The sequence below is a fragment of the Prinia subflava genome, chromosome 17, assembly GCF_021018805.1.
Source record: "Prinia subflava isolate CZ2003 ecotype Zambia chromosome 17, Cam_Psub_1.2, whole genome shotgun sequence".
Classification (NCBI taxonomy): domain Eukaryota; kingdom Metazoa; phylum Chordata; class Aves; order Passeriformes; family Cisticolidae; genus Prinia; species Prinia subflava.
The window spans coordinates 8,545,069-8,557,969 of record NC_086263.1 but is presented as its reverse complement, the minus strand read 5'-3'; the positions used below and the strand labels follow the sequence as shown (position 1 = coordinate 8,557,969).

At 53.3% G+C, this 12,901-nt stretch overlaps 1 protein-coding gene across 1 annotated transcript; it reads left to right on the top strand.

The window, feature by feature from the left end:
* The first annotated feature begins 1,693 nt into the window (after window positions 1-1,693).
* CLEC19A (C-type lectin domain containing 19A) lies at window positions 1,694-10,085 on the top strand. Its single transcript, XM_063414590.1, has 5 exons — window positions 1,694-1,953; window positions 7,205-7,370; window positions 7,854-7,947; window positions 8,725-8,857; window positions 9,590-10,085. Exons 1-5 carry the CDS (start codon window positions 1,863-1,865, stop codon window positions 9,667-9,669), a joined length of 564 nt encoding a protein of 187 aa, XP_063270660.1. The 5' UTR covers window positions 1,694-1,862; the 3' UTR covers window positions 9,670-10,085.
* Window positions 10,086-12,901: the final 2,816 nt, after the last annotated feature.

The window sequence follows — 12,901 nt, the reverse complement described above, 5'->3', positions numbered from 1 at the left end:
AGAGCTGGGAGCAAAGCTGGTGCCCAGCTGCTGTGCCAGGCCCGGGGCTGTGCCTCAGGGGCAGCACGGGGGCTCAGTGCTCCCAGCTGTGCTGGGGGACACTGCTGCCACCAGTCTGGTTGGTAGAAAGCAGGATAAAAATGATTCAGGATCTCTGCTCCCTCTTTAAACATGAGTATTTGTGCTTTGGGAATAGATTAATATGCTCAAAGATTTTTGTTCTGTAGTTTGGTAAAAGTTGTTTGTAACACTGGCTTTATCTGAGGACGGCACACAGGAAAGAAAGGGAGAGGCATGCCTTGACTTCTAATAATCCAAATTCCTTCATTTTTAGTGTTGTAGCAGTAGGCTTCTCCTTGAGCCAGATAAGTTCAGATCAATGCATGGAAGGGGGGAGATGTTCTTAAAAGGCTTTATTTACTATGAAGAACACTTAATATAGAAAAGTTGATTGAATGAGTTACTGTCTCTGGAGTGAGTCTGGATGCTTTACTGTACTGAAAGCTTGGTGTCACCCCCAATTGTTTATACTTGAATCTCTAAAAATGGGTCAAAAATGCTGAAAATTTTAATCTGTAGCTAAGAATAAAGAGGGAACAGCATTGAGAGTGTTCCTAAGCAGTTCCTTCAGTGCTGATTTAAGGCATAAATTGGATATTGAAAAGGACCACAAAATTGTGTAGTATTTGTGCCTCTACTATTTCCCTTATGAGTGCAACAGTTAGAAAGGTATTTTATGCAGTGTTTTTAAAAATCTGAAGGTTATGTCTAACAAAATGTTGACCACAGGAAGGAGACATGCTGGATTGTATTGGTACAGGCTGCTGCATCACATCAGGTTTTTTGCTGTTACATGATGGCATGGACCCAGCACGCACCTGGCAGATGGGCACAGAGTGAATTCCTGAAATAGCCTGGGAGCCCCGGGCACAGCCGGGGGTTCCTTCTTCCAGCCTGTTTAGGTGTGCCAGCGCATTGCCTTGCTCTGGGAAAAAATCCCAAACCAAACACAGGAAAAAACAAACAAACCCCACTCCCCCGAAACTGAACCAAAACAACAAAAAGCGCACCACACAATGGGGCACTGCCGTGTTAAACTCCACCGCCCTGCAGCCCCGGGAGCCTTTCCCCTGCCTCCCTCCCCGGGTGGCCGCTCCCCGGGGTCATCACGGCCCTGCCGGCAGCAGGTCCCGTGTGTCACCCCGAGGTGACGGTGGTGTCACCCCGAGCCTCCTCCGCCCGAGGGCCGCTGCGGGACGGGGACACTGACCACGGCCTCGGGATGCGCCTGGGGGCGAGCAGGGATGGTGTCCTCCCTGCCCGCGGCCCCGGAGGGGGACAGCAGCGCTCTGGAGCGGCGTGCGGCCGAGCCGGGCTGCAGGCAGGGCAGGGACCCCGGGCTGCGGGCAGGGCAGGGCAGGGACCCCGGGCTGCGGGCAGCGCAGGGACCTCGGCCCCGCCTGGGATGCGCTGAGCGCGGGCGGGCTCAGCCGGGGGCGGGCTGGGGGCAGCGCCCCCGGTGCGGGTCCCTCTGGGATGCGCTGAGCGGGGCCGGGGGCGGGCTGCGGACGAGCCGCCGCTCGGGGGAGGGGGCAGCGCGGCCCCTATATCCGCCCCGCCCGGCGGCCGCCCCACAGCCCGCGGGGCCCGGCCCGAGCGCGACCCCGCAGCCGGCGGGACCCCCGAGCCGGCCGGACCTCCCCGGGACCCGCAGGGACCCCCGAGCCGGCCGGACCTCCCCGGGACCCGCGGCCGGAGGGAGCCCCGAGCCCTGCCCGGTCCCCGAGCCCGGCGGGCCCCGCGGCCGAGCGGCAGCGGCGGCAGCAGCGGCAGCAGCGGCAGCGGCGCCCGGCGCTCCGGCCATGGGCAGCGGGCGGGCGCTGTGCGCGCTGCTGGCCGCCGCCCTGCTGGCCGCGCAGGCCTTCCCCCAGACCAACATCAAGATCAGCCAAGGTGAGTGCTCGGCGCTGGCCGCGGTGTTTGACCGCCGGTGCTGGCGGCAGGGAAGGAGCGTGTGTGCCTCACGCACAGGAGGTTGGCAGCTGGCTTCCCCCGGCGCCAGAAATCCCTGACTTTCGTGGAAATCAACTTTCTTCTTCACCACGGGGACGCGGCAAGGGCAGCTCCGGTCCGTCTCTCCGGGATGACAAAGGTCTCTGTTTCTGGGTGTCAGGTCAGCGCTCTCGCCTTGGCCAAGGCGCGCTGCCGTGCCCTGCCCGGGAATCGCTGCAGAGGCACGCACAGGGAGGGTGCGGGGTTGTGGCCAAGCAGGACAGGCTGAGGGCCACCAGGGCTCCTGGTTTATTCACACTTATGCATGTGAAACAGATACGGGATTCTCCTTCATTCCCCTTGTTTGCTCCTAGCTGCTGCTGGCTGCTGTGTGTCACTTAGGTTTCTTCCAAACTTTTCCAGAGAGTTGCTGCACCAAGTTTGTTTGAACCCTGTTAGGTTTATTGGGACTGTGAGTGGAAGGGGACTCCTGAAGTGCTGTGTGGTGAGATCGTGAGAAAAGGGATCGATACAAGCCTGGCTTTCCTGCCAGACGCCTAATCCGTGGGAGCTTTGCCAAAACTAATTAAGGAGGAAAAAAACTCTGCAAGATAACTTCTATCTGTCAGTGCCAGCTGCAAGAGCGTTGCTGCTGGTATTGGCTGTAGCCTCACAACTCCAAGCATACCTAGCAGAGGATTTGAAGCCTTAAAACCTGTAAAAGCAGCTTGGTTTCATTAAAGAATTTTAAAAAGCAAAGCCCTTGGTGTGAGAGGATGTCCCTCCCAATGTGCTTCAACTGATGTTTAACATTTTACTTGAAAACTTGTGACTCGTGCCTTAAAAATCACTTCAGGGTATGTAAAATACTGCCCAGTTATGAGATCCATGTCCATCAGTGGACATCCCCTGCAGCTCCATCCAACCCCCAGATACAGAGACCAAGGTCCCTCCTCTGACCCCTTCCTTCAAAGGTGGATGCTCAGTGTGACACTCTTTCATCTGTTAATGAAAAATAAATGCTACAGGTTACATGAAGGCGGCATTGTTTGCCCAGGGTGATGATAATGTGAGGGCCTAAGGACTTGCTTCTGTAGCCATGGGTGAGTTGAGGCATCCCACAACAGCACTGACTTAGTCCCTGCCACGTGCTCCTGCCCTCCAAACCCATTTAAATGCTTATTCTGTGGGTTTTATTCTGTGATAAAGAGGATGTGGTAGGATGGACATGTGGCTCGGCTGGCTTAGCCACAGGCAGGTTCTGCTGAAGCCGTCCTGGGGGTGGGTTCTGGGGGTCCCCTGTCCCAGCCCTGTTGTCTCACCCATCCCCTCCAGCTGCCCACGGTCCAGCAGTGCAGAGCCTGGGTAAAGCCCTGCTGCTGGCCCTCCCCGTGGCCTCAGCTGGTGAGAGGTGACTTGGTGAGCACCAGGCTGCTGGTCCTGAGCCCCAGCCCTGCCAGCTGGGAGCACTGCCCATCCCTCTCTCACCAGCACAGCCCTGGGATCCTGCTGGAGGGGTTCTGCCCTGGGAAGGACCCAGACCTCCACGTGACAGGGATCTCCTCAGCTCTTCTCTGTTGACATTAATTTCAGACGAGCCTCTTGGGCGTTGATGGACACTCTCCAAACCCAGCTGCTTGCCAAGAGCTGAAGAGCTTCACTTGCCTTTCCAGGTCAGATGGCAGCATTAGCTTATGGATGTGCCAAGGAGGGTGTCTCCTAGCACCTCTAAGTTTTGAGGAAAGCTGTCAGCTGTTGATGAAATGGAGTTCTTTGATTCTCTGCGACAAGAGGAGCATCTGCTGCCAGCACTGACCTGCTGTCCAAAACCCTTTGGTGGAGCTGCAGCCCCTCAGGAGTCTTCCTTCCCTGGGCATCTCTTGCCAACCTTGTCCTGGCCTCAGATTTCACATCTCAAACCTGCAGGTCCCTGGAAGTGAGGCAGCTCCTTGGGATGAAGTTTTCAGGAGCAAACCTGCTCTTCACCAGCTGAATCCAGGGGAGCCATGCAGCTTGTGGTGTTTTTGTTTTGTTTTATTTTTTCCAATGGCATCCTGAGATAAACTCTTGTGAAACTGGCTAGAATTTTCTCAGTTAATTATTTCTAGTTGGAAATAGGCCAGCTGGGGAAGTGAAACTTTTTTGGCAGAGCAGTGCCAGCTTCTGTAAGATTTTGATAAGTGATTTTCCTGGTAGTTCTACAGTGGGGCTCAACTAGTGAATAAAAAGGCTCCAATTTGGCACTGACACAAATGCAGAGAGCACAAAACTTTATTTCTGACCCCAAATATTTGTTTTCCAGCTTTTCTGAGTTAGTAACAGCTGCTTGATCTGAATCTTATCCTCAGCCAAGTCTGAACATCTATTTTGCTGGTGCTGCTTTAAAACATGGTCCTGCCTTTAAAACTGCTGCATTGTGAATAAAAAAAGGGAGAAAGGATTCTTGCCATCATTTTTCACCAGGAGTTTGGGGACAAATGGATGGACTGACTTGGGGTTGGCAGGAACCCCCATGCTACAGGCGCTGTCTGTGCTGATCCTGCCCTGTGTGGAGGAGCTGATGTTTTGCTGGGGTGCTTAAAAGTGAGGATCAGGTCTAAAAAGCCCCCAAATGCTTCCCCTGTCACCTTCTAGATCAAAATACCACACACAGCTGCTGGCTTGGGTTGTGAGGCTTTCCTGTAGAGCCATGAGCAGGCCCTATACTCACAACCCTACATCAGATTTCTTATGGTCTTTCTACTACAAATATTTCAAATCAAGCAGCTCCCCTAATTGTTCCTGCCTGAAAAACTGGGACCAGTAGTTCTCCTCCAAAGAGACAGCCAAAGCCTCTGATCCTGACCTAACAGAAAAGATGCTAATTAAAAGCTGACCTCCCATATTTTTCTTTTTGGTATATTTAACCTTAAATTCCTTCAGGCACCTCTGGTTCACTGAAGCTCGTCAAATTAATGCTACCTAATGGGAACCAGTATGGAATAACAAAGAAGGACTGTCTCAATTTCTGATTTGGTTTCAGCTACTCTGAGAAAACATGAGGCTGATTTTCCCTGGCAATCGGGGTGCCCACTTTGAGCCAGGACAGTGGGACTCCCACTGCAATTAGCACTCAGGAGTGAAGGCTCCGTTTGCTGGGGATGCTGCTGGGTTAAGCCCTGTGAATTTTGCCACCACGCTGCCAGAGGTGAGGATTTTGTCAAGGCACTATAATAAAATCCCAGTTGCTGGGGCAGCTGGTGGTGCCTTGTCTGGCACAGACCCCAGGAAAGAACAGCAACCTCGAGTCTCTGCAAGCCAGGACCAGATCCCAGCCCTGTCCTTAGTGGAGGTACATGCCTCACCTGTGACCTGGTGATAAAGCTGAAGCCTCACTGAAGGTTTGACCCTTGTTCTGCTTCGGTTTTGGTGGAGACAGGGAACCCTGGCCAGCATAATGAGGGGAGCAGGGTTTGGCTCCCAGGAATCACATCAGCTGTAGGAGTTCCTGATTCTGCTCTATTGCTACAGTGAAATAATTTGCATCTCCCAAGGCTGTTCTAAGGTTTTCCCAGTGCAACTATGGCTGGGTGTGAATCAGAGAACTGAACTCTGCATCATCGCTGAGCTGTCTTTATCTTTCCCTCTCTCCCCAAACCCTATTTTGCTTTTCCAGCCCAGCAGGCCTTATCTTTTTTCCTCCATAGCCCATAATTAGTGCTGATGAGGATGGCAGAGCCCCTTGAGCCCCTCAAGGGTTTGGTGCTGTAGGGTGCAGAGCTGCCCCCAGTCTCAGCTCCCCCGGAGGGGTGGCTGGGGGTCCCAAGGCAGGTGACAGCCCCACAGGGTGTGGCAGCTGACTCAGCCTTGCTCGGGAGGCAAAAAAGACTCTGCATTTGTGGTTTGTCACCTGGGAGGGGGGTGTGACAGCAGGGACCCCGTGGGCTGGCTGGTGGCTGTTTGTAGAACACTCAGAGATCCCCATGTGGAAGGAGCTGATGAAAGATGAAATGAACACCCAGAGCTGCCAGCACTGGCACGGGGAAGGATTTAGCTCTGTGAATGCTCACACAGCTGCTTTGGATTCACCTTGCCTCTCTTTTTCTCCACACTGTTGCCTCCTCTTAACTCAGCCACATCCCTTGCTGCAGCTGGCAGGGTTTTGCTCTCCCCACCCTCGGGAAAAGCCATTCCCGCAGCCCCTCAGTTCTGCAGGCACCACCCTGACCTCTCCAGGCTTGAGCCTGTTACCTGCTTGGGTAGTCTGATGGCATCTGACATCTGCCCTTGCCCCCTGCACGCCCACCCTGCCCGCTGCCCCACTCTCTCCACAGCAGCGCTGACCCCAGAGCACAGCTCCCGGGGATGTGGGACTGCCTCAGGGGAGATGGCAATTCCCCTGTTCACAAACCTGCAGCTGAGAGAGTGAAGTTTTTGTGCCCCCAGACTTGAGGGTCCCGAGTGCTGCACCCTCCCCACCCGTGGGGGAGCAGAGCAGGGGAGGTTGGAGCAAGGTGTGAATGCCACTTTAGACAGCGGCCACTACAAAGGCTCCGGAGGGACATCCTGTCCCCACAGTGGCCCCTCTTGGGGCAGCTTCCCCACGGTGCTGACAGCGCCAGGGAGGTGTGACAGCTGTGGGGCTGTGTCTGCTGCAGCAGGCAGAGAAGCTGGCACCTACCGGGGCATCCCTGCCTCACCAGCTCCTCCCGGGGCTGCTTCCAAAGCCTACGTGCCCGGCTGCATCCAGGACAGGGACAGGGACAGGGCGGGGGGCTCTCCTCGGAGGCAGGAGGGGCAGGCTGGCCTTGCAGGAGGGCAGAACACGGCCAGAGCCCCGCAGCCCCGGCTGTCAGCTCCCGTCCCAGCACAGCAGCTCCAGTGGTGCTGATAGGGGCAAGAGGAGCCCTTATCTCGGTTTTCCCAGTAGCAAATGGCAGTGCCTTTATTTTAAGCATCCTCTACCTAAAGTGATGTCAGGCTAGCTTGGAATGTCCGTCCTGATTTAGACAGATGCCGAAACTGAGGACCCCACAACTTGTTTAAAATGTGTTTTGCCTTTTGCACACTTTTGCACAGCTCCTGCAGCAGTTGGGTTTTCCCTGAATGTGTTTGGAGGGTTTTTCTCTGGGTGAGGTGGGAGAGCAGGGCTGGGCACTGCTGCCTGCCTGCTCAGCTTCCTGTCCAAGCTGTCTCACCACCAGCTGCTGGATGTGCTGTGCTCTGCCCCCAGCCATGCCCGAGCCTGTGCACGCCTACTCCTGCCCCCTCTTCTGGACGGAGTACGAGGGTCACTGCTACCGCTACTTCCCCATCAACAAAACCTGGGCTGAAGCCGACCTCTACTGCGCCGAGTTCTCCATCGGCATCAGGTCAGCCAAGCTGGCCTCCATCCACAGGTGAGGTGGGCAGAAACACGTCATCCCACGCTGGCACAGCCTGGGGAGGAGGGAAACCGAGGCAAAGTCCAGTTCCCACATCACAGCCTCTGTCAGCTGCAGGCTCATGGTCCAGCCTACACATCCCTCTGCAGCAACAGCCCAGCCAAGGCTGAGGCACAGGTCACACAAAGGCAATAGAGAAAATAAATGCCTTTTCCTGGAGTGGCAGCAAAGCTGGCATAGTATTCCCTAAATTTCCCCAAACTGTGTTTTTTACTCTTGGAAAAGGGATAGAAGTACAATATGTTTACAGAGGGTTTCTTCCCTCATCCCTCTCCCCCAGCTCCTCTTGCACAGACCAGGGAAGGTAACCAGCAGCAGGAAGAAGCAGGGGGCCCATTTTCCCCCGGGGGCTGTGGCAGGATCAATCTTAGGGACACGCCTGCCCATTTGCTGACATACCCACCCCCTTGATTGCCCCGTGTTGCTCTGTTTTGCCAGCTGGGAAGAAAACGTGTTTGTGTACGACCTGGTGAACAGCCGCGTGCCCGGCATCCCCACCGACATCTGGACAGGGCTCAATGACCTTCGGCAGGTGGGAGCTCCCTGGAACCTGGGAAATGGCTTTAAAATTCACCTCTCTGTGTCCTCCTCCTGGAAAGCCACTTGGTTTTCTTCTTTGCCCCTTGTACCCCCTTCAATCGGGAGGTGCCATAGGGTCTGTGGTGCAGCACGTAGAGAAACCTGTTGTTTCACCCATTCCAGTCTGCTTTTAAAAGAAAAGTGTTACTAGAGTTAATAGATTAATCAATAATTGCTCATATCACATTTTATTAATGGATTAATAGAGTATTGTGCTGCTGGTCCAAGAAGAGCAAATAAACTGAAAAGGTCTTCAGTGTCAAAAATCGCCAAGTTCCATTGCTCTCTTGTGATACTCTGTGTCTTTTGAAAGCTGACATGTTGGAAATATATAGTCTAATATGTTAGAAAGAAAAATGGGGACCATCAGGAGAACAGTCTCATATCAGCAGATTTCTTGTAGATACTGGAAAAGGAATGGAAAATGAAAAGGAATGCAGAACTGAGTGGGGTTGTTAAAAAATATAGATTTACTTTCTGGGCTTCCCCTGGGGAAACACTGTGAAACCTGGGGCTGTTCTTGGCATTCCAGTTGTGAAATCCAAACGAGCTGTTTGACTTTGCAGAAGGGTGCCTGTCCATGTCCCAGGACTGTGTGGCACTGGGAATGGGATCTGCTGAGTGGTGACAGCCTCTCCCCATGTCCCTGGGCTGAGTGGCACCACGGATGGGGGTGACTCTGCAGTCACAGCTCTGTGGTGACAGCCTTTCTCTGCTGTCCTCGTGTCAGGAGGGTCACTTTGAGTGGACAGATGGCTCCTCCTACGACTACCACTACTGGGATGGCAGCCAGCCTGACGATGGGATCCACTCCATCCCGGAGGAGGAGGACTGTGTGCAGATCTGGTACAGACACAGCAGTGGTGAGTGCCCAGGGTGCCTTCAGTGTGATTTGTGTGTCAATAAATTCAATCCAGCATGCCTCCTGCTTTTCTGAAGAGGTTGCTGGCAGGCAGAGGACTTGCATTTTAATTTTTTTAGTATTATATCCTTTTTTTTCTTTACAGTGAAAAGGTGTTTTTCCTTTCACCATGCACATACTCATCTTCCCTCTGCTCCTAGCCCATCTCCCTCTCCCACAGCAGCAGCAGGACACAAACATCAGCTGCCTTGAAGAATTACCATATTTAGTCTAAGGTCATATTTTCCCATTTCCCCTCCAACATGGGAAATCTGTGGAAACACTCATTGGTTTGGGAGCTTTTCTCTCCCATGCTTGGGCCAGGACATCGTGCTGAAGTGGGACAAGACCCTGCCTGTGCAAAAATCCCAGTTCACACCCTCACTGCTGGTGAGACCAGCCAGGTGTGTCCAGGCCCCCCAGATGTACCGAAATGTCTGTCCATGGATAACTTTGGGGGACAGGGCTGTGTTTGCAGCTGCCCCTCCACTCCCCAGTCCAGGCTGGGGCCTGGCCTCCCCTCTCACACCCCCAGATGGGGATGCTGGGATGAGGCATGACTGTGAATGGCACAAATGGGAGCACATCCAGGCACTCCTCCCACAGTGGCAGGAGATCCTGGTCCCAAGGGCAGTGCATGGTTCTCTCCTTTTGCCTTTTTTCAGCTAATGCCTTGTGTTTTTTTGGAGGGTAGCACTGCGCTCCTGGAATGACAATGCCTGTGGCAGAGCCTTCCCCTTCGTCTGCAAGATCCCCTCCCTGGCCCTGGACTGAGGCTGCTGGTGCTGCAAACACACCCCTTCATTCTGGGTCACCTCTCCAGCAGTCAGGACATGGCATGGGCTGGGAGAGCTGTGGAGCTGCTCGGATCCCCAGCCAGTCCTGGCTGCAGAATCCCTCCTGGGAGTACAGTGGGGATGAACCTGGCACTCAGCAGTGACAGGAGCTACATCCAACAGCAAAGGAGCCCCCAGCCCCCATCTGCCTTTGGATTTCAGGTTGACTATCACAGCCTGTTAGAGGAAACCCAGGATTTTACCAATACACCAAACTGTTAGCACCCAAAAATAGCCGTGTGTAGGAAATGCTTTTGCCCGTTGATGTGTGAAGAGTGGAGGAAAAGTGTTACTTTCTGTTAAGTTATGCAAAATGCCTCTTGTCCATGTTATTTTTCTCTCTGCTAAAATAAACTGCAAACAGCAGGTGGAGGCTCCACTGTCTTTCTTGCACTGGAGTAGCAGTGATTCCCTGGGCACTTGGGGTTTCATGTGAAAGAATTTTTTTCCCCAGCCTGCTCTGTATTACAGAGATGTATTGCAGGGAAGCAGTTGCCTAGGAAAGTTTATTTTCTTGACCCTGGCAGTTTTTTGGGGTGGTGGGGCAGCCTGTGTGCTCACCCTGCTCTTCTCCTGGCCCCCAGCAAAGACAGAGTCACCATGGAGGGTGTGAGGGGCCAGGCAGTGCCCACAGCTCAGCAGCATCCCTGAGCAGCAGGTTTGGCCCTGGCTGCTTCCAGGGCACTGGATCAGCTGCAGGGCAGTGAGGGGCTGGCACACACCAGCTGGGGGCCAACCCATCCTCACAGCCTGCTCCTGCCTGGGGAGAGCTTGCAGTGTTTGCTGCAGCCCCACGTCCTAGTGAGATGATGTTTTCTCCCTGAGTCTTTGCTTTTGTCCTCTGCTGCACTGGCGCTACAGAAGTACTTCTGTCTGCCAGCTAAGTAATTTTTGGGGAGGTGTGTGTGGTTGTGGCAGCTGCTGTGTGCCTTGTTTGAGCAGCTCAGTGTGCAGATGGGACACTCCTCCTTGGACCAGGGAGGATTTGCAGGGTTTGGGTGCAAGTGGGGCTGTGCTGGTGCCAGGGCCCAAGGGAAAGGCAGCACCATTGAGGGAAAACCAGGCTTCTCCAGGGGACACAGCTCCCAGGGCACTGCTGGCCCAGTCAGAGGCAGGAAATCCAGTGCTCCCCGGGAGCCCCGGGGTGTGAAGTCTGATCCCTCACAGCCTGTGGCATGCAGGTGGCTCTGCAGGTAGCCCTGTGCAGAGGGGCCCCTTGCCCCCTCCTGGGAGCCAGGAGTCCCTTTTGTCCCTGCTCTGGCAAAGCCACAGGGTCTGACCCATCTCAGCTGCTGCCTGCAAAGATGAGTAAAGCATTGGCATAAAGTTGCCTGGTCCCTCTTGATGCCATCATCTTAGAAATATTCCAAACTAAGTCTTTGCAGAGTGATTGCACTGGATGCAGTTGAGGTCAGTAGCTGAGGCTCCACTGGGAATTTGGAACTGCTTCCTCAGATGGCAGTGGAGCTTTCAGCTATGTTTCCACTTGGAGAGAAACTGGAAAATTTGGTGGGGGTAATAATGGTGTTGTAAGTGGAATGTGCGTGCTGGAACAAGTTTCTAAAATAAAAAAGTGCTGTCATCCCTACATTTGTATTTTTATATATAAATGGATAATACATATAAATGGAACGAAATTATTTTTATTGGATTTTTTAAATTAATATACACACTATTCATATATTTATATGGAAAGTTAGCCATTTGTGTAGTTTTCAGTTCTGGATTTCAGCACTGGATGTGTTTTCTAGAGGCTTTCGTTTCACCTAAAAATAATAAATTGTGCAAGGATGAGAACAGTATGTAAAGAAACCAGCTGTTTAAGAAGAAGGCTCTTGGATGCAGCAAGCTGGATAAAGTTGGTGTGGCCTGTGGCAGAAGAGGGTTTGGAGAACCAGGGGTGGTGCAGGACGTGTGTGGTGAACTCGTGGCTCTGAGCTGTGCTCCCGGCTCTGTGAGGAGCTCAGGCACAGCAAGGGAGTGGGGACAGCACAGCCTGGTGTCCCCTGTGCTGGCAGTGCCCGAGGCTGTCTCCTGGCAGGCTGGGGCTGGCTGGGATGGACACCCACCCACGGGGAGATGCTGCTGCACCGTGCAGAGTGCGGCTCCAGGCTGCCCCTCCCCAGTTTCTTCTCCCTGTTCCTCCCGAGTCTCCTGCTCAGAGGAGCTGGGAGTTCAGCACGGCTGGGGATTGGTATGCCTCGAGCCAAACAACTGTCTTTTTTCCCTGCAAGTGGTATGAGATGTTTCAAAAGAAAGGTTAAAACCTTCCCTCGGGAAAGCGTTTGAAGACCTGGGCCCTACTGTGGTTAAAAATATTGCTAATGGGGAGCCCAATGAAAGCTGTCACCTCCAATTAACATCTTCATTTCCAGGTAAAAAGAGCTGAACATGCATGACCTGAAAGTCAGGACCAAAGTTAATAGGGGCTTTGTTTCCCAACCCCCCTGTCTTCTTCCTTTGGCTCCAGGGTCCTTACTTAAAAATCAACCCTCTGTCCTTGCCAGTGTCTTCTGTTTCACAGTAATCAAATAAAATTCAGAAAACAACAGGAGTTTTTACCTCCTTAATGAATTTCTAGTGGATCTGGCTTGATGAAAGATGGGCCATGCCCTTTCTCTCGGCATGGACGGCATGGACGGTTCCAGACTCTGCATGGCCTGGAGCAGCTCCAGATTTCAGGATGAACTTTATTTTTCTGTTCTCCTTGTCCCAGAACCCCTCACTCCCTTTTTATCTTGAATTTCTCCCTTCTGACTCGCTGTGTGGTGCAGGCCATGGGAAACCTGGCAGCAGCAGGACTCTCTGGCACCTCTTCTGCACATCACTTACAAGTGACTGATTCCCAAGGGTCTTTTTATGACACTGATTTTCTTAGGGGTTGAACACCTCCTTTTGTAATTCATGAAAGCTGCTGTAAGTGTGAACAGTGTGTGATGTAGCCTGAGAGTGAACCAAAATAGTCTTTACCTCCTGTACCCTATTTCTGAGCTGTAGAGGTACTATTGCCCTGGCATGGCAGTGGGGAGAGGTGGGCCTGCCTGCACCTCTGCCCCTTTGATTCCTTTTATTCCTACTTTGAGAATTTCCTGAGGTGTGCTGTTGGATGCTGTGATATGGGAGATGGATATCACAGCTTTTGGGAATGCTGGAGCTGCCCTGGCATAGCC

Coding starts and splice junctions, on each gene's coding strand:
- CLEC19A (XM_063414590.1), top strand. CDS start 1,863: ATGGGCAGCGGGCGGGCGCTGTGCGCGCTGCTGGCCGCCGCCCTGCTG. Junction 7,948..8,724: donor GGCTCAATGACCTTCGGCAG/GTGGGAGCTCCC, acceptor TCCTCGTGTCAG/GAGGGTCACTTTGAGTGGAC. Junction 8,858..9,589: donor CTGGTACAGACACAGCAGTG/GTGAGTGCCCAG, acceptor TTTGGAGGGTAG/CACTGCGCTCCTGGAATGAC.